Source organism: Notechis scutatus, chromosome 6 (genome assembly GCF_049901735.1).
Source record: "Notechis scutatus isolate UNSWTSFEM ecotype Mainland chromosome 6, rNotScu1.2, whole genome shotgun sequence".
NCBI lineage: Eukaryota > Metazoa > Chordata > Lepidosauria > Squamata > Elapidae > Notechis > Notechis scutatus.
Window position 1 is genome coordinate 14360150 of NC_142014.1, and position 25702 is coordinate 14385851.

Genomic DNA, 25702 nt, shown 5'->3' on the forward strand with positions numbered 1-25702 from the left:
TGTATCTTACCAGATTTCCTACACTGTTCTTTTTTTTTTTTTTTTTTTTAAGGGACTCTGCCAAGTAAATCTTAATCCTCAATATTATGATTATTTCCATGAATGAACCTTAGCAGTAGTGGGATTTTTAAAAAAATTACTGCCGGTTCTATGGGCGTGGCTTGGCTTGCTGGGCGTGGCTTGCTGGGCATGGCAGGGGAAGGATTCTGTAAAATCTCCATTCCCTCTCCACTCCAGGGGGAAGGTTACTGCAAAATCCCTGTTCTCTCCCCACCTCACCAGTCTGCTTGCCAGCTCTGTTCTCCTGTGCAGGGCAACAAAAGGAGACCCAGCCGATCAGCTGGGACTTGGGAGGCAGAGAAAAGATGTGGGTGGGGCCAGTCAGAGGTGAAATTTGCCAGTTTTTCCGAACTACTCAAAATTTCCGCTACCGGTTCTCCAGAACTGGTCAGAACCTGCTGAATACCACCTCTGAACCTTAGTATCAAGTGGACCCCATAAACATAACAACTAAAAATTAAATGGGGGGTGGGGCTACAGTTTTAAAGATCACCCCAAAAAGGAGAAATAGAAAGGAGGGCAACAAGATGATGTGGTAAGAAGCATCCTGATATAAATTGATATGTTATTGCCAGCCATTGTTTGGAGTTATAGTTGTTTCCGATAGGTGCCACAGCTTCAATTCTGAACATTTACACCAGCCCAAAAAAGGGTTCTGAATAACAATGTAATACTGTTGCTTCAGTTCTGAAAACATCTGATTGAAGAAGAGAAATGTATTTATTCGTTTATTAGATGCATATATCTCTATTTTGGGGGAGCTCTCCATAATAAAAAAATAAAAAAGACCACAAAAATGCAGTATAGCAATGATTAAACAAGTAGAAGCAACCAAAAACAGAAAACACTAGCTGATTTGTTTACCCGGCCATTCTCACAAAAAAGTTCTATTTTAATCTGTTTCTAGAATGCTGTTCCTTATCTATTTCAAAGAAACCAAGCTCAGTTTAAACTTTAATTTTAAAAGGGGCCATAATACTGGAGCTTTTAAAAAAATAGATATGAAGACTTATCCTCTCTATGTATTTATTTAGGCTGTGTTGATAAATTCTAAATACTTGAGTTATCTATAATTAGGTATTGATAAATTTGGAAAATGGCAGAGTAGAATCTATTGTCCTTGGTGCTAAATATCTTTGCAGGCTCTGCATGAATACCACCAATTTCTGCAAAAGATTCTGGATGGACATCATAGGTTTCTAGATCACGTGGTAGTCTAGTGCAGTTCCCCTCTGCAGAGGTTCATGCTGAATATGCAGATGACTTGTCCTAAGGATACAACATAAGACTGATCTGTAGGAGTACCCTGTAGGATTGTTCATCTAAATGGAAAGTTGCATGCCACAACAGGGCTTAAATTAGTTTAAAGCCCAGGAACAATTCCTTGTAAGGTCCTCTTCTGTAAACATTAATATATCTAAAACAACTTGGTGTGTGATTTCATTTAAACTATATTGAGGTTCATTTGTGAGCCATTTATTGATATATAAAATCTGCTTAACAGTATCTGCAAAAAATGTGACATGCAGAGCAGACAGGACCAGTTCAAATTTCATCAAGCCAAACTGATTTTCTATTAAAATCCTTGGCTTATTAGCAGGATGTCCAATCAGATTGCCCAAGTGTTCTTGTTGTGTTTATGCATCCCAATTAAATATGGATTATTTTCCAAAGGTAATCTCTCCTTCCTTCCTTCCTTCCTTCCTTCCTTCCTTCCTTCCTTCCTTCCTTCCTTCTTTCCTTCTTTCCATCCATCCATCTGTCCATCCATCCATCAATGTTTGTTACGGTCACAGACCAGCATTACAAATAAAAGTATTTAAAATAATAATAATAATAACAACAACAACAACAATAAATAAAACTAAAAAGCTGACAAAATAATATATTATGATTAGGGGTGGATTATCAGTGGGCAGTTAAAGTCTGCCTAATTTTGCATACAGTATAACAAAATTTGACTACATTCAAATAAACTAGTTTGTTCTGATAACAGCAGTTGTACAAAAAAGAGATCAATATTTCCTGGTTATTTTATTAGGTGAGTTATTATAAATTGAGTCCATGAATCCCTATAGAAGAAGATGCAGTATAGCAGGACATGAGTTGTAATTTCAATGGCTCCTTGTCCACAGGTATCATCTCAGCTCATATGGTGTTTTTTTTCTTAACTGGGCCTCCAAAACTGCTGTAGGAACTGCATTTCAGCATGCTTGTTAATGCACTTCAGATTTTTGGGACAGTTATATGATATAAGTATCTCATTACTTTAAAAGGAGTTTGATTGCTCAAAAAAAATAAAATTCTTGGGAGAAGCAGATTTATCTTAGTGGATTTCCAGATCTTTAATGTGTTGTTTGAGTACACTGTGCATGTACGTATTTTTTCTTTCTCTCTCTCTTTCCCTCCCTCCCTCTCTCCCTTCTTCCCTTCTATCCATCCAATCACACTCTATTTTAAGAAATACTGAACTTTATTATAATAAAGTTACTAATATATAAAAATCAAGTGCCCCCTGCAAGCTCATTATTGTTGTAATATGTCCAGAAAGCTCAGTGATAAGTGCATTACTCTCCCACCGATTCCTGCTCTTGGTTGCCCATTTATTTCAGACTAGATTCTTCTGTTCTCCCTGAGCCACAATGCTGAAATTGCCACCTCTTTATAAACAGAGCAGAGAATTATTCTTTCTAAAGTCCCTGGAACATTTGTTATGGCTGTTCATTTTTATGTTCGTAAGAGCATTTACAACCCATTTATAGTTGAAAAATGCAGCGCTTTGAGCCATTGTGATTCCGTGGCCATTTGGGATAAAGTCTTGTACTATAAGTCAATTTCAGAAGCATTCTTATAAATTGAAAGGACCTGCTGGAAAATGTTACACTTAACATTATTACCTGGATTTTTAATGTTTGTACTATGTGTGTGCTTTTCCCCTTTTAGGGTACACTTCAACAATTTGTAGATAATTTTTTCCATAGTGTACTTGATTCACACCATGTTGTTCCACCAGCTGTGAAATATTTCTTTGACTTTCTTGATGAGCAAGCAGAGAAGCATGATATCAAAGATGAGGACACCATCCACATCTGGAAAACAAACAGGTAGCTGGAGAGAAAAAATACATAATTAACTATCAAGCAGTTTGTTTCTTTTCTTTTTATTTGTTATTACTATAGAAGTGGGACTGATTGGGGTAGATTGTAGGGGTGACACTGAAATATAATTTTATCCTATTTTATTTAATTAGTTATCCATATATTAAATTATTGTATTTTATTTTGATTTAACTTTAAATTGTATATTTATTCCAATTTCATTTTAAATTGTATTTTATTCCATTGTCATTTTAATTACATTTTATTCCAATTCCATTTTAAATTGTTTTTTATCAGATTTTAGTAATAATTTGTGCTTGGAACTCTGATACGACCCATGGGCTAATCAATAAAGTAAATAAACTAACTGACTATAGGTAAAATGGGGATTAAGCAAACTTTACCTTAAGCTTCTAGACGAGGGTTCAACAGTTTTTCAGGCATGCATTTTTTTTTATTGAATTTGTAAAGCTGTCCAGTTCAGAATGACTCTGAAATTGAAAGAGCATTGAAAGCCGATAAAAACAATTACTTTTTTTAACTTTAAAAAATGTAAATGATTGTAATTTCATGGGATCTTACGTGAGAGATTTCTTTCTTTTCCTCTGTAACTGTGTACTAGCGAGCTTCTTCACTGAGAAAGGAAAGCTTTATTGCTTGCCTTTTACACAAATATTTTATCAGCCCAGGATGACCCCTTTCTAAGGTTGGGGAAACTGCCATATACTTCATAATAAAAAAGTTATGCATGTACATATGGTCCAGGGGTAGGCTTCAAAAATTTTAGCAATGGGTTCTCTGCCCTCTTGTTCACTGGGTGTGGCCATGCTGGGAGTGGCCTAGTCAGCTTTCTGCACCACGGCGGGGGTGTGTGCATTTTTGCTCTCTCCAGGCTCCAGAGGCTCTCTGGAAGCCGGAAACTGGCCCATTTCCGGCCTTCCCAAACTTCTGGGAGGTCCCTTTTTCACCCTCTCCAAGCCTCCATGTGCGCCCTGCACTTGCCTGCATCCAAAACTGGCCGCATGTGGACTCTGGGGAAAGAAGGGGAGGGGTGGGTGGGCAGGGTCAGCCAGCAGTGGGATTTGGGGGTTCTTCAAACTGAACAGAATCTATGGGCTCTCCCGAACCCCTGTGGACCCCCAGCAGCCCATCCCTGATATGGTCACAGTTTGTTTCAAACAGATGCATTTTACTTGCTATTTATTAAATTTGTACCCCACATTTCTTCACTCAAGATAGCAAACACAGGGTTCTCCCTTACTTTTATCCCCAAAGCATCAGGTCTTGAGTTAGGTTGGGCTCTGAACATACAATTTTAGAGCCCAATCTATTCTAGGAGTATAATTCAGTAATTGTCCTGGGCTGAAAATGGGTTGATTCTAAGACTTTCCAAACTAGTTCAGTGTTTTAACCACTACATCACACTGGCTGTTTCAGGTACTCATGTTGCTCAACCACAAATTTTGACCAAGAACCTTAAAATCCAGTGTAATTTAATTTATTAAATTTATAAAGCTGCCCAGTTCACAATGACTCTGAAAGCTGATTAAAAAAAACAATAATTACTAAAAAAACGAAGTAACACATGGATTTGGCAAATGAAGGAAAATCAATCAGAATATGTTTAACAAACTATTAAAGGACAATGATGAAAACATTAAACAGGAGATTGGAGTTTTCCCTAATTTAAGCAGCCTTTTTCAGTTTTTACAAAGCTGAAGTTAATGGTAAACAGTCCCTCCTTCATGTGATATCTGTGAAATTCACAAATACTAGATGATGGTCTGCACAATAAGCCCTAACACTGCAGTGGGATCGTAGCAAAGGATTTGTCTGTAGAGTTTTCCAGCTGTTCATTGAATTCACTAGCACAATTTTACAGAAGAGAATGGCTACTCACTTCTGATGCTATTGCTTGTTAGACCTGAAAAGTCTAGACGCGGCACAAAAAATTTTCTTGTTTCACTTTTGTCTACCCAAAGTTGAGTCCAATTTGAAAACCTGTACCTTAATTCTTTTTGCAGCTGACCTTTCCTTTGGAATAATACATTATCAACAACATGAGCATTAAGCTTCTGCAGTTTGACTGAGTAGTCAGATCCTTACATACAATGCATACAAATCTTTGTTACGGAGCTCTAGAGCTTTTGCTAATAAGCCAGCATTTGTTTGCATCGTGGAGCACTGGAGCTAGCCAAATTGCCATTCAGATTATTTAAATTATTTTTAGTAGAAAAGCACATTGTGGAAGCTTGTTAATATATCATATTAAGGTAGACATCTTCTGGGTTACTCAGAATAAGTAAGTTCTTTGATGCATTCTGCTTTATTTCTTCCGCTTGTGCTTCTCCTTAAATGAATCAAGAAAACTCTATCTGAGACCTGCTTAGCATTCGATGAAACTACACTGTGCTTTGTTGCTGTCCCAAAAACCAAATCAGCATCAACAAGTCCATGAATAGAACGTTGTATTTAATAGCAAGCCAATCAACTTTGATTATTTAATTACTTGTGTTGCCAAGAGGCACAAAGCAGAAATAATAAGAATGTACACTGCTCAAAAAAATAAAGGGAACACTTAAACAACACAATGTAACTCCAAGTCAATCACACTTCTGTGAAATCAAACTGTCCACTTAGGTAGCAACACTGACTGACAATCAATTTCACATGCTGTTGTGCAAATGGAATAGACAAGAGGTGGAAAGCAGAGGCAGTTAGCAAGACACCCCCAATAAAGGAGTGGTTCTGCAGGTGGTGACCACAGACCACTTCTCAGTTCCTATGCTTTCTGGATGATGGTTTGGTCACTTTTGAATGCTGGCAGTGCTTTCACTCTAGTGGTAGCATGAGACGGAGTCTGCAACCCACACAAATGGCTCAGGTAGTGCAGCTCATCCAGGATGGCACATCAATGCGAGCTGTGGCAAGAAGTTTTGCTGTGTCTGTCAGCGTCGTCCAGAGCATGGAGGCGCTACCAGGAGACAGGCCAGTACATCAGGAGACGTGGAGGAGGACGTAGGAGGGCAACAACACAGCATCAGGACCGCTACCTCCGCCTTTGTGCAAGGAGGGACAGGAGGAGCACTGCCAGAACCCTGCAAAATGACCTCCAGCGGGCCACAAATGTGCATGTGGCTGCTCAAACGGTCAGAAACAGACTCCATGAGGGTGGTATGAGGGCCCGACGTCCACAGGTGGGGGTTGTGCTTACAGCCCAACACCGTGAAGGACGTTTGGCATTTGCCAGAGAACACCAAGATTAGCAACTTCGCCACTGGCGCCCTGTGCTCTTCACAGATGAAAGCAGGTTCACACTGAGCACATCTGACAGACGTGAGAGGGTCTGGAGATGCCGTGGAGAATGTTCTGCTGCCTGCAACATCCTCCAGCATGACCGGTTTGGCAGTGGGTCAGTAATGGTGTGGGGTGGCATTTCTTTAGGGGGCCGCACAGCCCTCCATGTGCTCGCCAGAGGTAGCTTGACTGCCATTAGGTACCGAGATGAGATCCTCAGACCCCTTGTGAGACCATATGCTGGTGCGGTTGACCCTGGGTTCCTCCTAATGCAAGACAATGCTAGACCTCATGTGGCTGGAGTGTGTCAGCAGTTCCTGCAAGACGAAGGCATTGATGCTATGGACTGGCCCGCCCATTCCCCAGACCTGAATCCAATTGAGCACATCTGGGACATATGTCTCGCTCCATCCACCAATGCCATGTTGCACCACAGACTGTCCAGGAGGTGGGGGATGCTTTAGTCCAGGTGTGGGAGAACATCCCTCAGGAGACCATCCGCCACCTCATCAGGAGCATGCCCAGGCATTGCAGGGAGGTCATACAGGCACGTGGAGGCCACACACTACTGAGCCTCATTTTGACTTGTTTTAAGGACATTACATCAAAGTTGGATCAGCCTGTAATGTTTTTTTCCACTTTAATTTTGAGTGTAACTCCAAATCCAGACCTCCATGGATTGCTAAATTTGATTTCCATTGATAATTTTTGTGTGATTTTGTTGTCAGCACATTCAACTATGTAATGAACAAAGTATTTAATGAGAATATTTCATTCATTCAGATCTAGGATGTCTTATTTTTGTGTTCCCTTTATTTTTTTGAGCAGTGTATTATTTGATCCTATTTGTCCCAATATCAGAAATTCCTGTTTATGATGATATGCAAAGAAACCTACTCTGTACCTACCTACTAATAATAACACTTCTTGCTCGTTAGTATTACCTTTACATTCACTCCTGAGTACTGGTTTCAGTTCTTTCTTGTTTTCTTTCCAGCTTGCCCCTTAGGTTCTGGGTGAACATATTGAAAAATCCCCATTTCATTTTTGATGTTCACGTTCATGAAGTAGTAGATGCTTCCTTATCAGTCATCGCACAAACTTTCATGGATGCTTGCACAAGAACAGAGCACAAACTAAGCAGGGTAAGGTTTTATCTTCAGCTCTATGTCTCTGATACACACAGCAATCTCCAACCACTTCCCTCAATCCTATTGCGCTAGAATCCAACTATACTAAAGGAGTTAAAACTGAATACATCTAGAAGACACCAGGTTGGGAAGACAAAGTCTTTAATTTATTAAAGGCATTAATTTGTTTTTCCATCACCTGTAAGGGATATTTATGATGCTTCTCAGAGTCAGGGATATTTATTTCCTGCAGTTTCAATAACGCATCTAATAATAGAATATTTTTAGTTACTTAAAAATAATGATGTCACCATTTACTAAGTAACAGCTACTTGCCCCCTCTGTCACAAAAACGTCCAGAGGTTTCTCTCTACCTGTTTTCTTTGGCATCTGGGCTTTTAAGTAAATCCATCCAAAATGGATGGCTTTTCTAAAATTTTTTCTCTACTTGGTTTCTTTCTGGTATTCCTGATATCACGAAAAAGATATGCTGATTCCAGCCAAAACATCTTGTACCCAGGGTTGATGAAGTCTGGTAGATGTTGTGAGAGAGGGCACCTAGAAAGAGAGTTCTGGAAAAGGTAGAGGGCAGAGAAAGAACCACAAGTTGCTTGTTACATTTGAATAAACACATGAGCAGGAGGTAGCAATAAAGAAAATGTATTCTGAGGCTTCAGAATACTGATGCTCAAGGAGTGTTAATCTGCTCTTCAGAAATTGGATTCTCTATAGATGTTTTCATGGGCTGCTAACTTCACCTGCTGAAGAAGAATTGCTTTCCCAACAGCAGCGACGGATTTGGGGGAGGGGTGTGTGCCTCTCTCTCTCATGCTTGTTTTGAAAGATAAATAACTTTTAAATGCCGTGACTTTTCTTCTTGCTGTTGATATGACATATCAATATTCTGCTTTCCAAATGGTGTGCAGCAGCATCCCTAAAGGAAGGAGAAAGTACAAGATGATAGTCTCAGCGCCATAATCATCAAGGGGGTAGAACTTCATCATGACCCCATACCTGTCATTGAGTAGATTTTGACATACATGTATCTTGTTACCCATGATGCTGTCACTTACACCTTATTGAAGGGACTTTCTACCTCGAATTTCTGCAATGCTAAGAAAAAACAAATATATGAGTTTCAAAAAAATCCGATTTCATTGCTTTCTGTTTTTCAGGATTCTCCAAGTAACAAGTTACTCTATGCAAAAGAGATCTCTACATATAAGAAAATGGTGGAAGAGTAAGTAGGGAGAACTGCAAGTTATTATTTTATATTCTCAGGGCCAAAATGTTTGCTTTTCACATCGTATTTCGGCTTAGGGGCAAGTTGATTCTAAATTATCTCCTGAATAAAAATTATCAAGATAAAAATAATTTTACTAGAATATTTATCATAATAAAAGTGACCTGGAAATTAGGTGAAAGAAGGATAAACTCAAATAATATAGCAGTAATATATTCATTTTCAAAATAGATAGCAATTTAGCAATGCCAAATGAAACGGAATTAATATGTAGAATGATTTTTCAACATTTGAATATATTCATGGCTTTTAAAAACATCATTAATTTTGCCTTTGTATTTTATGCCAGTATTTCACTGCGATGGCTTTCCCTTTTTGATTCAGGCATATATGTATGGGTGAATTTATGGATTTAGGAAATAAGATACTTTAATTCCCCTTCCAAGAAACACTTTCAAAAGTGAAAAAAAGTATGACAGCATATCTGTCAGGAAGCAAAACTTCTTGTAAATCACTGAACCAGTAGTTACACCGGTCGGATCCCATCCCTGAGCCTGCTAATCCCGGTCTACGCCGATGTTTTTATTCTGCATCATAAGAAACTATTGCTATTTCATTTTAGCCGTTAATAATTGCACTAAATCTCTAAAAACCTGCAAAATCTAGCATAGAGAAAACTTCAGCTCCTGACATTGATCTATAAGGAGGAGATCAGATCTTTTTCATAAATATATCCAGGATGAAAATCAGCAACCACCCTTTAGAAATTCTAGTTCAATATAGTAATGTCTATTAAGAAAATGTTATAAATTCAGTACAAAGTGTTAAAAGTATTTTTAAAGGTTGTTATTTCAACGAAAACATTTTTTTCTAGTTATTATAGAGGTATTCGCCAGATGGTACAAGTGAGTGATCAAGATATGAATACACATTTAGCAGAGATTTCTCGAGTAAGTACAAAATTGGAAACAACTCCTTTTAAATGTACCTGATAAAAGTAGAGGTACTGGGTTATTTGTCTTGTCTTGAGGTATTTGTACCATATCTTCTATTTTCTATCAGTCCTCTGGAATTTTTCCCAAGGTTTTGGCATTCCTAATAGTAGTTCAGTGGTTGACCACAGTTGAGGTCAATGGGGGGGAAAACTTTAGTAGTTTCAAACCAGTGTTATTTTCATTGTTCCCTGAATAAGGTTAAACAGATCAGACTGATTGACTGATTAATTAATTGATCCATCTCTATTTTATATGCCATTCAATCCAATTAGCTCAAAGAAACTTTAAATAAAAGATAAACAATAGGGAAACAAATCAGCAGTATTCTTTTTTTTTAAAAAAAAAAAATATTATTTACAACAAACATACGAACAAAACATAAAAACATAAAACCCTCTTTCAATTATATACATACAGTGTGTCAGTTGGTTACAATCTTTTGTGCTATCCTTTTTTTACCATTACTCACAAGTTACCGTATTTATCGGCGTATAACACGCACTTTTCCCCCCCTGAAAATAGGGGGCAAATGATGTATGCGTGTTATACGCCGATATAATGTTAAGAAGCCTTCGGTGAATGCTGCTGGGATCGGGATCAAGGACACAAATGAAAGAAGGGGAGGGAGGAAGCAACCGAAGCCTGTCCTTCTCTCTGGGTCAGCTCTCTCAGTCGCTCTCTCGCTCCTCCACCAGCACAGGAAGAAACTGCTTCAAAGAAGCGGGGGCTTTTCCTGTCGCCGCAGCTTCCCTGAAGCGCCCGTTTCCCCACCCCCACCCCGTCCGCCCGCCCGCCCGCCCGCAGTGCTCCGTTCTGCCTGCCTGCCTGCCTTCGTTAATGGTTGAATCGGAACAGCTTCGGCTGAGTAAAAGAGGCGAATAGTTATTATTCTCAGCCGAAGCTGCTCCCAAACAACCAGAAACTAAGGCAGGCAGGCAGAATTTTTTTAATTTTTTTTCCTGAAATTTCCCTCTTAAAATGAAGATGCGTGTTATACGCCTGTGCGTGTTATACGCCGATAAATACGGTATATAAATTTTCACCTTATTGGTCTAGCTTGTGCTTTTATAATATCAATTATTAAACATTCATTTGACTATTTTTCCATCATTTTATATGAGATATTCTAATTTTCATTATGATTTAATCTTATATATTCATCCAATGGTTATATATTTTATATTGTATTCTTTATCAGTCTATTAACTTTTATTGTAAGGCTTACTAATCTATTTCTTTACCATGTGTTTTTATCTAACCATTGATAAAATAAATCCCATATCATATAAAATTGTTTATCCTCTTGTTCTCTCATTTCAAATGTCAATTTACTCATTTCGGCACAGTCCATGATTTTCTTTTCTTTTTTTAATAAAGTTTTATTTGGGTTTTCACACACAAAATACAAGTAAAACATCTTTTTTGAAAATAGCATGGTCCCGGGTTGAACTTCTTTATACAGACACAAAACTCAATTTCATGTTCCTTTTTGTATTCTATTCCATATCTTATACTATTTTACATTTTCTACATAGTTTTTCCCCCTCTTTTAATTTTCTCAATTTTATTTTGATTATCTCATCTCAATTCAAATCATTATATTTATACTTTTGTCTGTTCTGTTTCAATTTCATATTATCTTTTCTCATTAAACAAATTTTCTCCTGTAGTTACTAATTGGAGTATGACACTTTTATATCTTTTAATTACATCCATTCAACTCTTATTTAAACTTCAATATATACCTTAAGTTTATGACCTTCAATATAATACATAATACATAACTTCCAATCGAATTCTGCTTGGTACATTCTTATAATACACACTATATTCTTTTTTTAAAAAAAGAAAGATTGTAAATATATGTAATTATAAATCCTCATTCCAGTTCAGTTCTATCATTAATAATCATTAACATCTTAACATCTTTAACACTTCTTTTCAATTAAATATCATACTTCCTTAAAAACACATATAATCTCCATAATTAATTTTTCCCTTATTTCTCTTCACATATGTTTTATAAATAATTAAATATACCTTTTGTTACATTTATTTATTGACAAGCATTCCACTGAATTACGATAGCTATTTTATCAGACATTTTAATCATACATTGTTTCATATTTTCTAAAATTATTTCTGCTTCTAATATAACCATACTATCTTATGTACCTTTGCAGAATCCCTTTTTCCATTAAGTTTTCACCCATTATCTCTAAATAGGCCCTGTTTCTCTATATTTTGCTTCTGTCCTTTATAACTTCTTTTCCTTTCTTTCTTCCCTCTCATCTTCTCCCTCCCCTTTTTACCCCCTTGTCTCTCTAGTTCTAATTCTCTCTTCTGCATTTCCCTCTTCTGTTGATTTCTGATTTTATACTTATTTTTCACTCTATTTTTGGGGGTAGTTGTTTTTCCCAATCTTAAACTTTCCATTCTCTTTCCCCCCTTTCCTTTTTTTCCCCCCATCTAAGATTACTTGTTCATTAAAGATGGCTTCTTCTTTGTCGCAATCTTCTTGTTCTGCAGGGATTTCTTATTGTTTCTCATAATTCCAAATCTCCATTTCTAAAAACTGAAATATGAAGCCAAAAGAACCTCTCCCTTCTTGTGCATCTTCTTTGTACTTTTTAAGTTCAATTTTCAGTTCTTCTAAAAGTGGAACCTTTTTAAAAAGTTTTAAACAACCACCCAATTGATTTTAGTCATTCAAAACAATAACCAAGAATCCAGAAATCATCAAGTAATCCAGATAGTCCCGAGTTATATCTTCTTATTTCTTTTTCGACTTTCTCTTCCTGGGGTTTTTGTTGCGATATTTCATTTAGAATGTATCTTTTGGAAGTCTTGTTGAGATTTTGCTGTAAGTTCTTTTTTAATTCCAGGCAGTCTCCTCCCTTCCAGATCCTACCCTTTTATTTCTTTTCTCTCCTTTCCTGTTTTCAAAAGCTTTTAATTATCCAGAAATCTTTATTATCCCTTTGACTTTTTATTTTCAGCATTAAATGCCTATTGATGTCAAAGTGGATTTTTTTCCAATTTCTTGCTTAAGTCTCTTAGCTGTCAGTATAGGAAAAGGAGAAAACCAAATCTTTTCCCTTTTCTCTCTCCTTTGCAGCTTAAAAATCTTCTTAAGGAACAATGTTATTGTTTTTTAACAGTTTCAATTCCAGGGTACCTTATTTGTTGCTTTTTCTGTTTGACCTGGTCAACCAAAACTTTCTCTTCTTATCTTCCTCCTGCACATTCTTTTCCGGTCGAGTTCTTCTTTGTGGTGGCCATTTCTGACCACCGCTGCAATCGCCTTCGGGAAAGGGAGTAATGGCCAGCTGGGGAGGAGAGAGGCGGCTCTCCTCAACCTTTCAGGCAGTCTCCCCCCTCTCACCACCTCTACGGGGTGGCTTAGCCCGGAAACAAGCCAGCTTGGGGCGCTCCAGCGGCGAGCATGGATCGAAGCCTCGGAGAGACGAGGTTTCGGTCTGTCGCCGAAGAAGCTCAAACTGGAAGTCAGAAGGGGAAAAAATCTTCAGGCACTTGAATACCTTAATCCAATTGGTTCCAATTATGTAGAGAAAAAAAGGAAAAAAAAAGAAAAATATAAAATGAAAAAAGGATGAAAAAAATAAAAAAATTAGGAAAAAATTAAAAGACAGAAATCTGTATATTCCTCTTGCTAAAAAGGTAAAACAAAGGGAGGAGGAAAAAAATAGTCTTATTCTTGCATGAAAGGATTCAAGTCCAAATATAAAAATCCAACTGTGGGGGGGGGGATAGAAAAAAAAAGGAAAGAGAAAATGCAACTCTGTCAATAAGCAAAGCACTGCCACTCTATGTTCGAGGCTCTTTACTAGATCAAAAAACAAAATTTCCAGTTCTCTTTTCAAAGTCACTTCAATCTTCTTTCTTCCATTTCAAATCCAAACTCCAGCTATCACAGAAGAGCACCTGCAAACAATCTACATGCTCTTCCCACTATCTTTTCAATGAAAAGCACAGAGTCCTTGAATGTAACAGCAAATGTATCAACAAGAAAGAAAGAAAGGAAAACAATGCACCCAAGCCTCCAGGTGGCAGCACGACTTATTTCCCTTTCCTTTCCCTTCCCCTCTAATATTAAAACCAGGAATAAAAAAAAATTAAAAAAATCTAAAATTATTAAAAAGAAAAAACAAGAGGAAAAAAAAACTTTTCCAAAGAGTTATTTTGAAAGGAAAAAATTAAAATTAAAAAGGAAAGACCAGTCCAGTTTAAAAGTTGAAAAGCTTTAACAAAATCAACTAGTTTAACAACAGTGTATTCCCAAGGATCTCAGGAAAGGACCCAACCAAAAGTTCCTTGCATCTTTTTTTCTGATCTGGCCTATCCCAAAGCATCTTAAATTGTGAAAGAGAATCAAACTTGTCACTAGACATCTCTAATGGTATCTAGGAAAATCTATCAGTTCCTATCATTATGTAATGATAGGAGTGGTCTTCAACGGTAGCCCACGTAGAGCGCATTAGTCAGCATGCATCACTGTGAGTAGGGCGTCTTTTAAAAAGGGTATAACTGGTTTGACCAGATGAAATTGGGCAATGCTTTTCCTAGCTACCTTTTCTTCAAGTAGCAGCAATGGATCTAAAATGACCCCTAATGATGACCCAGGGTGGGATACAAAACAAACACAGTCACAGAAAATAAGTGAAGCCCCTTTTATTCCTTCACTTTGCTTCCAAGCTCTGAATATCTTTGACGGAAGACAAAAAACTCCCACACAAACAGTTACACAGAGAAGGAAAAAAGCAACACAAACCAGGCAAGATAAGGGCTGGAGGATGTCCACAGATAACACACACTGCGAAGGACGCCAAACTCTAGAGAGGAACTATAAACTAGAGATATTTCCATGCTTTGTTTCCAGCGTTTGCCCGTATGCAGGTCCATACAGGTCTTTTTCAGTTGTCACAGCTGCAGCCCATGAAGAGGATCAAGGCCCTCTCCTCCCGAATAGACCACATCTCTCCCTTATCCTCTCCTCCCTGTGTGCCCTAGGATGGAGAGGGGATGGGCCTGGGTCCTCCTCTGACTACCCAGCCAGCCTCTGCCCTTCCCCAGCCTCTTCCACAACCTCCAGAGCCACACTTCCACTCCCTGCCAGCTGTTCCTCCTCTTCCTCAGAATCAGTCCCCACCAGGGGCATGACAACCAGAGAGATCCAAAATTGGGTTATCGCTGATACTGGAAGTCTTCTGAATTCATAACTAGTTTGTTGAGCTGAGATTAAGCCTGAACCTATTCATCCTTATCCTATCTTACCCAACAGCTTCCTATGGGGTTAAGTACGAGAGTATTGGCTCCCTTCCCACAGGAAATAGTACTTCAAAGGCAGTCCAGTAAGATACCATGTTTGATGCTATCAAAAGCTCCTAAAAGGTCTAGCAAGACCAGGGGAGCTGCATCTGTTTGTCTATCTATATCAGGGGTATCAAACTCACATCATCAAGGCAGCATCACGTGACATATTGCGACTTTTTCCCCTTTGCTAAACCAGGGATGGGTGTGGCCAGGGGTGGGATGCAAATAATTTTACTACCGGTTCTGTGGGCGAGGCTAGGTGGGAGTGGCTAGGTTGGCATGGCCATGTGATGGGTGGGTGTGGCTTCTTTTCTTTCTTTCTTTCTTTCTTTCTTTCTTTCTTTCTTTCTTTCTTTCTTTCTTTCTTTCTTTCTTTCTTGGGGGGGGGCTGCATAGCACCCTCCACGTGCCTCTTTTTGCCTTCTGGGCCTCAGGGAAGCCTGCTGGGCGAAGCAATAAGACAGCGAGGGGGATCCTGGCACAGCTGATCATCGGGAGGGAAAAAAGAAAAAGAAATACCGGTTCAATGGAACCAATAGCTGGTTTTTTTACTATCAGTTCGGCCAAACTGTAGCACCTTTTACTACCAGTTCGCTTGGGCCGGGCCGAACTGGTAGAATCCCACCACTGGGTGTGGACAGCGCGTGATGCATCTGGCCCATGGACCATGAGTTTGACACCTCTGGTCTATATCTATCTAAGAGCAATCAATGTAATGTTAATACCAGCCACAGACTTGAAACCTGCTGTAATGGATCCAAATAGTACATTTCCTCCTAGGCTCTTTGCAGTTATAGATCTACTATCTTCTCCACAACCTTCCTTAAAATGAGGAAACTGGAGTTAGAACACTAATTATCCAACATCCAAAATGGATGTAATTTTTACTGCTTGCTTCTTTCTCCATGATATGTAGAGTGGTAACAAATGGAACGATTACAGGTGAAACAGCTAGCAAATACATCCGCGGTGTTGGTTTCTGCTTGAAGTATTATTTATGCTACAGTAATTTTTAAGGTGGGGGAAACAGTGTAGTGGTTGTAACAAATCAGCAAACAAGCTTGATGTGATATTTCTGATTTAAAAAAATAATCTTCACTTCCTTTCCTGGACACCTATTAAAATTATGGATAGGAAGAGGAACAATATTACATCTGGTGCATCTATATAGGTTTCATTAAAGTTCTTGTGCAGCCAGCTCTATGTTTTACACAGTGTTTTTCTTGTTTAATAGGCCCACACAGACTCATTAAACACCCTTGTGGCTTTACACCAGCTCTACCAATATACTAACAAGTACTATGATGAGGTAAGCTTCCACCACTGAGTTTGTTTTATTCTTATTCTGTACAAAGTCATGAGATGAGTAAGTTCTAACAAGCTGATTTGCCTCCAAGCTGATAATTGCCTGGCTTACCAGATGCTTGGCTTTGACCCCAATTCATATATAAAGAGAAATATACATCTTTAAGCCATGTTCAGAAAGAATCTCATCTCTAAATATGGCTGTGTTCCCTATGGGATTTTATATCCAAATATAGCAGATTTCCTGGCTACATTAAATAAGAACAGTGAAGAGTTGCTTATTAACAAAATGTCCAGTAGGCCTCAAATGTCACAAACCTGGTTTACCACCCTTGAAGTAGATTGAGAATACATTTTGCTAGCCATTTGATAATAGTTTCTTCTCTTACATTTTGAAAATCCCATTATCTCCTGTCTGCTCACAATAAGGAAAATGGCTGTACAGATTCGTATTAACAGGGAAGGTTCTTTATGATAATTAGATAGCACTCTTTGAAACCCCTGAAGTATATTTCTCCAGAAATACTTATAGGATCATGTTGTAATATCTTGACTTGAATGTTCTCCTTTTTGTTTTCTTTTAGATTATAAATGCACTAGAGGAAGACCCAGCTGCACAAAAAATGCAGCTTGCTATTCGATTACAACAAATAGCAGCTGCTTTAGAACATAAAGTGACTGACCTTTGATTTGAAAGCTGCAATAAAAAAAAGTCTGATCTGAAGATGTGTAAATTCATTCTCCCTAATAAGGAAATAGTGTTCTATTTTTTAATGTGTAATTACAATTTTAAATGCAAAACAAAAGGCTCCTTTTTTATATAGAACCACTGTAATGTAAAGAGTTTTTACTGTAAATTATGCTTCTAATTAAAATCTTGTGTGGTGTATAAATGAATTTCCAAAGGGACATGCGAGAGGTCCATATGGGGAAGGGAGGGTGGGTGGGGGAAAGTTATATTCATTTAATCAAATAGTACAATTTTTGAAACATCGGCATTTTTTAGAAGTCATTATGCTAGTAAAATCACTACCTATAATTTCTTTATATTTTAAGCAATATTTGTAGAAAAAACAATAGCATATTGGAAAAATAAATGCAATATCCCCTTTTAATTTCGATAACTGGAAATAGCTTTTTCCCCTCTTTTTTTGAAAAACCAGTCATCAATCTTCTGCTTCTGAGGAGGATATAAACAATTTACTTGCGATGACTTTCCTTTTAGGAGATTGCAGTGGGTTTGGGTATCATATTTCTTTCACATTCATGTGAACGTTCAATGCTAAAACGTGGTTGTAACTACTGCCCCCAAACCCACTTTTTCACAGTCTAAGGAGATGATGCTGTAGATCTATTGTGATGGTTTGGTTTTTTATTTTTAATCTTGAAAGGTGTCTACAAGCGACTTAAGAACATAACTTTCAATCTTGTGTGCCAGCTTTAGCATACAACACAAATACTCAAACTCTGGAAGACGTTTGTATTCCTCAGTAAGGAATGGGATGAGGTCCCAAGGTACTTCTAAAGAACCAAAGTTGATCCAGTGTACCATTGGCACAAAAGGGAATGAGAAAGATGGAAAACTTTTTTCTCTGACTTTCAGGAAAGTGATTGTTACACTTGTCACCCTACTGTTACATTTGGAGTCACTTGGTGCAAAGGCTGCTTTTCTGAGTTAGCAAGTATCCAAAATTCAGAAGTAACTGGTTCTGGATCTGGATTAAGCTCTTATTCTCAGACCACTTCTTAAAATCTCTGATAAAAAGTACAGATCGCAAATTCAATTTGTCCAAAACTTTGCAAATCAAACTGGCTTTTCTTTTGTTCTTTTTAAATTGTTAATTATTATATATGCTAATGTGCCTTACTTGTACTAATTATGTGGATCTGAATGGTTTTGTAAAGAGAATCATATCAAAAATATTTATGTGTGGTTTGATGACTTTTGTGTGAAAATTTGACCAGCGGAATGCCTGTAATTAGCTTTTTGCCAATAATGTGCAGTTTGACCCAATTCAAATATGTGTGTCTTTTGTTGAAATGGTTCATAGGATTTTTAAAATGAATTTTCACATTATTCTGGGAAGGTTGCTATTAGATTGTTTTAAAACACAAATAGAAACAAAGAAAACCCTTTGTCTGAAATATCAAATACTAACTGTAAAGAAATTCCATGCCTTTCAAGGATAAACACTATCTGAGCCTTGGAAAACTGCAGTGAATAGAATTATTACCTTTGAAAGTATCCTATTGAATATGTAATGTGTGTGGACAGTATTAGTTTATAGGGAAGTTTATAAAATTTGAGATATAATCTTAAAATGTTGTGTTACACATGTATGTGTACACACATAAACAATCTTGGTTACATTTATTTTTCACAATAAGATGGATTAGTTTGGTCAATTTAATAGCATTTTCCAGGTAGCATTGTTCTTTGGTACCTTAAACTTGCTTTGCTTTGCTTTTAACATGATAACAATTTTATTTGCTACCTCTCTCTGTATTGGAGTTGATCTCAGCTTTTGTCCTGATGTCCATTTTAAAATATATTTTATTAATCTTTTGATTCCTGCAGAGTGAATTACAGACCGTATTGGCTGGTGACAAGGTTCATTGGCTATTGTAAGGGAAATGCAGAAGCAAAAGAGGGAAGCAGTACACTGCTTTTCTTGTTTTTTGTTTTTTTGTTTTCTTACATTGTATGAACACCTTGGCATATGAAACTATGAATTGTTTGGATGACTTTACCTACGAATTCTGGGTCAAACTAAGCTTCTTCTACTTGCCTCCTGACTGATCAACAAACATGCTTACCTGCTTTGTTTTGTCATTGTTTGTAAATCCTGTTAATTGTAAATCAAATACAAGGGGTTTTTGTTTTCCACAAAGCGTATTCCTTCCATTTTTTAAAGTTTCTTTTTAATTCTTTTTTAAAAACGGATCTTTGAGTTGACTTCTTATTATGAATCCTCTGTAACTGTGATTGTGTATTAGGTCACAAGTTAATGCCCCAGAAAAAATACTTCTTCCAGTTATTAAGTTGGGGAAGAGCTATATAATAGCAGCAAGAGTCTTCATAAAGACATGGCTCTCAGATCCTTAAATATTTGGTTTAAGCAGAAGCTGAGCTGCTTCCCAAACTACTACTTCAAACGTTGGTGGCAACACTGATATTCAATATGCTGACTCATTTAATGTGTGTTCTCTCTAAATCAGCACCTATAGGCTTTTTCAGATAAATCTATATATATAAAAGCGAAATAACACTCACACATTATCACAAAATATCCAGAACCATAAAGCTTACAAATTTGAAATTTGGTATGTATGTTCCTCTTGGCTTCTAGGTGTTCACTAAGAAAGGATTTTTCAAAACGACCATCCTGAGCATTTGTATTTCCTATTTTATTATTAACACACTCTGATGCTAAGGAGTTCTACTCCCCCTTCCCACCTTAAAAGAAATATGTTTCAAATGCAAAACACAAGCAGAGGGGAGGAGTTTCAGTTTTAGTTTCACAGCACCAACCAGCTTTAGTACAGAACAGTTTAGCTAAGCCACGCCCAGGCTCCTTGCTGTCTCCTTGATCACATAGCAAAAGCTCTTTCACTTTCCAAACAGCCTTCAACTCTCTCATACACTGACAGGATGCTAGTCAGATGAATACTGATGGATGCTGGTAGGCAGAAGCAGATTTTTCCCCCTTAGTTTCCTCCCCAAAAACTAAGCCCAACCACATAATTTCATAGCAAAGCATGAGTATTGAGCTAGTTCCAGATGAAGATGTGTGTTAGATTTTGACTCAATGTTTTCTGTTTATGTCTTACTATATTTAATGTTGTTACTAAAACAAAATTCTGCAAAAACTGTACAATCACAAAAAATTCCCGGGATTTCAATGGGATCAGATAATAACTCTTTTATGTTCGGCCCAAAGAAGAACTAATTCTGAAATCCCATATTCCAGCCAGTGACTGGAAGGAGGTTACATGCCCAATGAACATTTTGAAAACTAAATCCATCTTTCTCATCAGGCAATTGTAATTTAATGCAAGGAAAATCTCATAGGAAGTTGGTACTTATACTCTTATTAAAATAACATATGTCACCTCTTTGAAGAATTGAAAATCACAATTCACAGGAACAGCAGCAGCCCACAAATAGGTATAAAATTTCTGAGTTTTACTTGCAATCCTTTTCTACAATAAAAATAGCCAGAAAGGGAAAGTTGAAAGAGAAATGAAGATCTCTTTTTTTCTATCGAACCTGTTTTGAGTTTGTTGTAGATCATAAGACTGCATTATGATGAAGCTGTATAATTGCTTTGATGAAAAAAAGGAAGGCAGAACCCTTGAAACAGAAAGACAATTTGCTTTCAAAAAAATTTATAAGAGGGATCTATAAATACTATGTCCGTCTTAGTATTTCTCTGTTTTTAATCGTGATCCGGAGAAAACAGAAACTATAAAGGACAAACCTTTCAAACATTTGAGAAAGCATCATAACTACTCAGACTAGTCCTATATTGACATCCTGGATTATGAAACTCATGATCCAGATGGGAATTTGAATGGAAACTGAGTTCAGAGAGTAAGTAAAAAGAGATGCAAAAAGTTTGCAATAATAAGCTTCAGTTTTAGGTTAGCAATGTTGTTGTTAGTTGCAAAGTCACGCCTGACCCATTGCGACCTCGTGGACAACGTTTTGCATCAAAATGTTGATGGCCTGAAACAGGCTTGTTTCAAAATGCTGTTTTAAAAATAATGTGTACCAATAGAATGAACAAACAGAAATAACTTGTCCTTGCTTTTCATTAATTCTTATCAGTCCACACTATTAAAATATATAGTGATTAAAGATTTAAAATAAAATAAGACTGAAGGGTAAACTTAAAAAAAAAAAGACCCAAGAGAGCTTAAGAGAATTAAATGATTCAACCAACATTCTATATAATCTCTGGGATGAATTGCTTTTTGAATCAGAAAAATGTCTTTTTTTTTTTTTAAAGACTTAAAAGTATTTATCAGAAGACAGAGAAAAATGATTCATTGCTTGGGTAGAGCACAATAATAGCTCCCTTTTCAAGTTTTCTATAGCCTGGTTTTGAAGAGGAAAAATACTACCAAGTCACATGCTGTGTTTCTAAAATCGCCTCTTCGCTCTTCTAATTCTGAACAATGTTTGGGGCTAATTTAATTCTCTTGAAAATTGAACATTGAATGAAATGGTTACTCCCCCCCTTCCCCTTTTAATCCTGCGTGTAGCAAGAAAGAAATGAAAGTGGGAAAGTATCCCTTTGATAGCCTTAATCTTTTCTCTCCTGTAGCTTGGACCTATTCAGTACAAGATCACACTTGCTGGTTCCATGGCCCAAGTGCCAGTCCCTGAGATATTAAAAAAATAAAAAAATGTGTGTTTGCTGCAGCTGCTAGGTTTGTGATGGTCCTGTCAATTGTAAAGCTGCCGCAAGGGTTTTCTAGGATCCTTACTCTAATGGGTCTTGATCAGTTTCATTGCTTCCCACCCCACCTGCTGTTCTATTCTGTTCTGCTTTGCACCTTTATGATTCTGTTAAAACTTGCTTAAAATTGCATTCTCTTTTTCAAGCCAATTTAATGCATTAGGATTTCCATCACTGGTGGGGCACTGTTTGCCGTAGGAGGGGGAAAAGACCAGCTAGATGATTTTTTTTTTAATGTTACATGGGATTATATTCCTGTCCCAGCCACCTTTGATTTCAAGGCAAATATATTTAAAATGTCAATGAGAAATTCCTTCAAGTGGGCTTCCTTAACACACACTTGGATGACAAGCCAATATTTGAAGTGTTTTCCAGGTCCTGAAAAAAATAAAATAATCCAGGAGAAGGAGATTATTGACAGAAATGAGCATCCAGATCAATATGGAGCTAGAGAACATAGCTTGGAATGTCCTTTGGGTTGATTAGATTAATCTTATTCCAGTTTGGCAGATTCTCCTACTGCATGTAGCCAATCTTGCTGATCATAATGAGCTAAGTAGTCATACTACTTGGATTGAAGGTTATCAGATAATTTAAAAAGCAAAATATTAGAAGGCAATGGCTAATTACTTCCATACTTGAAGGCACCTAGGCAATTGCCAAGAGTCAAGGTTAAGGGTGCCTTTCTTTTCCCCTCCCCTCCAACCAATATTTTACTCTTGAAAATATGGGAGGCCAATTTGATATCAGGGACATGTTTTTTTGTGTGGGGGGGTGAAATCTAATATCACACTTTGGATGTTTGGGGGGGAAATGTTGGTGGATCTTTTAATAAACATGCATATTTTAGGATATCACGTACAATCTTCACCAGTTTCTCAATGGTAGGGAATGGTTTTATGAGTTTAGCTGTATCATCAGAAGGAATTTAAGATCCATGAAAACAATTAGATGAACACAAATTGCCGGTTCTGATGTAAACTGCTGTAGGGGTTAAAAAGGGAGCTGTTGGGGTCCCTGATTAACTTTAAGGAATATAGTGGTGGAAATCTATGGCCCAATTAGCTGAATGCTGCAGGGCACGAAGCCAAAGTGAAATCTGTGGTTCTTCTTTCTCCTTCAGAAACAAATTTTCCAAATAGAGTTGTGGCCTTTATCTGCCATTGACCATTTCAGGTCCTCATTCAGTCAATGATATGAAGTTATATAGAAAGGATAGGTGCCAAATGCTTCTCCATTGAAAGACACAAAAAACAATAAGAACATTCAGGCCAGAACGGCCCAAGTTGGAGGATCAGATTGTAGTTACAAGTAGTTGTAACAAAGATATTTCAAACTGTTCTGGTTATTCAGATATTCTTTCAAACACTATTTCATAGGTACCCATAATAGCAATTGCAATAGCACTTAGGCTTACATACTGCTTCATAGTGCTTTACAGCCCTATCTAAGTGGTTTATAGAGTCAGCATATTACCCCCAAGAGTCTGGGTCCTCATTTTACCGACATCAAAAGGATGGAAGGCTGAGTCAACCTTGAGCAGGTCAGGATCAAACTGCTGGCAATCGGCAGAATTAGCCTGCAATATTGCGTTCTAACCACTGTGCCATGGTCAGCTTCATGGGCATTCTGCATGTCCATAAAATATGCTGCTGCTTAGAAATCTGTTTTAGATGATATTTTTTTTTTTATTTTCCTTAGATTTTTCTCTCTCTCTGCTGACTATTTGGCTTGCATTTCCAAAGGTCAGTAATCCCACTCTGTTATATTTGGCAAGTCAAGGGCTGTGGTTGAATCCTCCTTTCCCTCTAAAGCTTTTATCTCAGTGTTACAGAAATGACTGCTTAATAGTGACAAGCGACTGTGTACTTACCCTCTTTGCATTTAACAGAGAAGTACATTAGCCTGTGATTTTTCTCTCTATTCAGTAAGTTCCATGCTTTGTTCTACTGGGTAGATTAGCTGTAGCAGTGTCCAATCATTATGTAAGTACTATTACAGTCTTCTACCAAGGTTGTAGCATTATGTATACACAAGAATAATAGCCTTGCAAAGCTATGAATGAAACATTATGAGCACTTCACCTTTGTAAGACTCATTGAAATTAATGGAAATTGATGTATATTGGCTGTTGGGAGAAGGGTTCACAAGATTTGGTGGAATATTTCACTGTATTTCAGAAGTGTTAATAAAAAGAGGAGTAAACTTGCTAGCTGAGATTAGCAAGCAGGCATCTGTTAGTGTTTTTGTTTATTTGTGTGCATTTTTATCTAAAAACAAAGCACATCAGGATCTTCAGTGTTTAGCTCTGTTTCTATTGTGCAGAAAGCAAATAAAATAGCAGGAAAATCTTAGATCACACCTGATTTATATAATTGGGTTTAAATGTTGGGTTTTCAAGAAATGGCCCAGCCCAGTGACAGAAAAACACAATATTTTATATCCAAAAGTTTCCAGTTATGTCCTTGGCTTCTCTAACTAGTGCATGGAAAGCCACCTGAAAGCATGGACGTGAAGCATCAACAACACTTATCTACACTAGAAATAACCAATTTGTCATAAGCAGAAACTATTTGTTGTTTGGCTTTGGTTCTCTGATTAAGAATTACTATGGCAGAAGTATCGTAATCCAAACTAAGTACAGGTGAAACTCGAAAAATTAGAATATCATGCAAAAGTTCATTTATTCCAGTATATAAGTTATTCCAACTTAAAAGGTAAAACTAATATATGAGATAGACTCATTACATGCAAAGCAAGATAGTTCAAGCTGTGATGTGTCATAATTGTGATGATTATGGCTTACAGCTCATGAAAACCCCAAATCCACAATCTCAGAAAATTAGAATATTACATGCAATCAATAAAACAACGATTGTACATAGAACAATATCGGACCTCTGAAAAGTATAAGCATGCATATGTACTCAGTACTTGGTTTGGGCCCCTTTTGCAGCAATTATTGCCTCAATGCGGTGTGGCATGGAAGTTATCAGCCTGTGGCACTGCTGAGGTGTTACGGAAGACCAGGATGCTTCAATAGCGGCCTTCAGCTCTTCTGCATTGTTCGGTCTCATGTCTCTCATCTTTCTCTTGACAATGCCCCATAGATTCTCTATGGGGTTCAGGTCAGGCGAGTTTGCTGGCCAGTCAAGCACAGTAATCTCACGGTCAAGGTACTTTTGGCAGTGTGGGCAGGTGCCAAGTCCTGCTGGAAAATGAAGTCAGCATCACCATAAAGCTCGTCTGCAGAAGGAAGCATGAAGTGCTCCAAAATCTCCTGGTAGACGGCTGCATTGACCCTGGACTTAATGAAGCACAGTGGACCAACACCAGCAGATGACATGGCTTCCCAAATCAACACAGACTGTGGAAACTTCACACTGGACTTCAAGCATCTTGCAGTGTGTGCCTCTCCATTCTTCCTCCAGACTCTGGGTCCTTGGTTTCCAAATGAGATGCAAAAGTTGCTCTCATCAGGACTTTGGACCACTGAGCAACAGACCAGTTCTGTTTTTCGTTAGCCCAGATGCTTCTGACATTGTTTGTTGTTCAGGAGCGGCTTGACAAGAAGAATACGACATTTGAAGCCCATGTCCAGGATCTGTCTGTGTGTGGTGGCTCTCATTGATGCACTGACTCCAGCCTCAGTCCACTCCCTGTGAAAGTCCCGAACACTTTTGAATGGCCTTTTCCTGACAATCCTCCCCAGGCTGCGGTCATCCCTGCTGCTTGTGCACCTTTTTCTTCCACACTTTTCCCTTCCACATAACTT

The 25702-nt window shown here is 37.7% G+C and overlaps 1 protein-coding gene across 13 annotated transcripts in view; it reads left to right on the plus strand.

The window, feature by feature from the left end:
• The window catches only part of PLXNB2 (plexin B2), a 357594-nt gene extending 338241 nt beyond the window's left edge, over window positions 1-19353 (plus strand). For all 13 annotated transcript variants that reach the window (XM_026669041.2, XM_026669040.2, XM_087969402.1 and 10 more), the window contains 6 exons: window positions 3004-3164; window positions 7453-7600; window positions 8761-8825; window positions 9703-9778; window positions 16392-16466; window positions 17047-19353. In XM_026669041.2, coding sequence (XP_026524826.1) covers window positions 3004-3164; window positions 7453-7600; window positions 8761-8825; window positions 9703-9778; window positions 16392-16466; window positions 17047-17151 — 630 coding nt within the window. In that variant the 3' untranslated portion in view covers window positions 17152-19353. The remainder of the gene's footprint in view (window positions 1-3003; window positions 3165-7452; window positions 7601-8760; window positions 8826-9702; window positions 9779-16391; window positions 16467-17046) is intronic.
• The last annotated feature ends 6349 nt before the right edge of the window (window positions 19354-25702 follow it).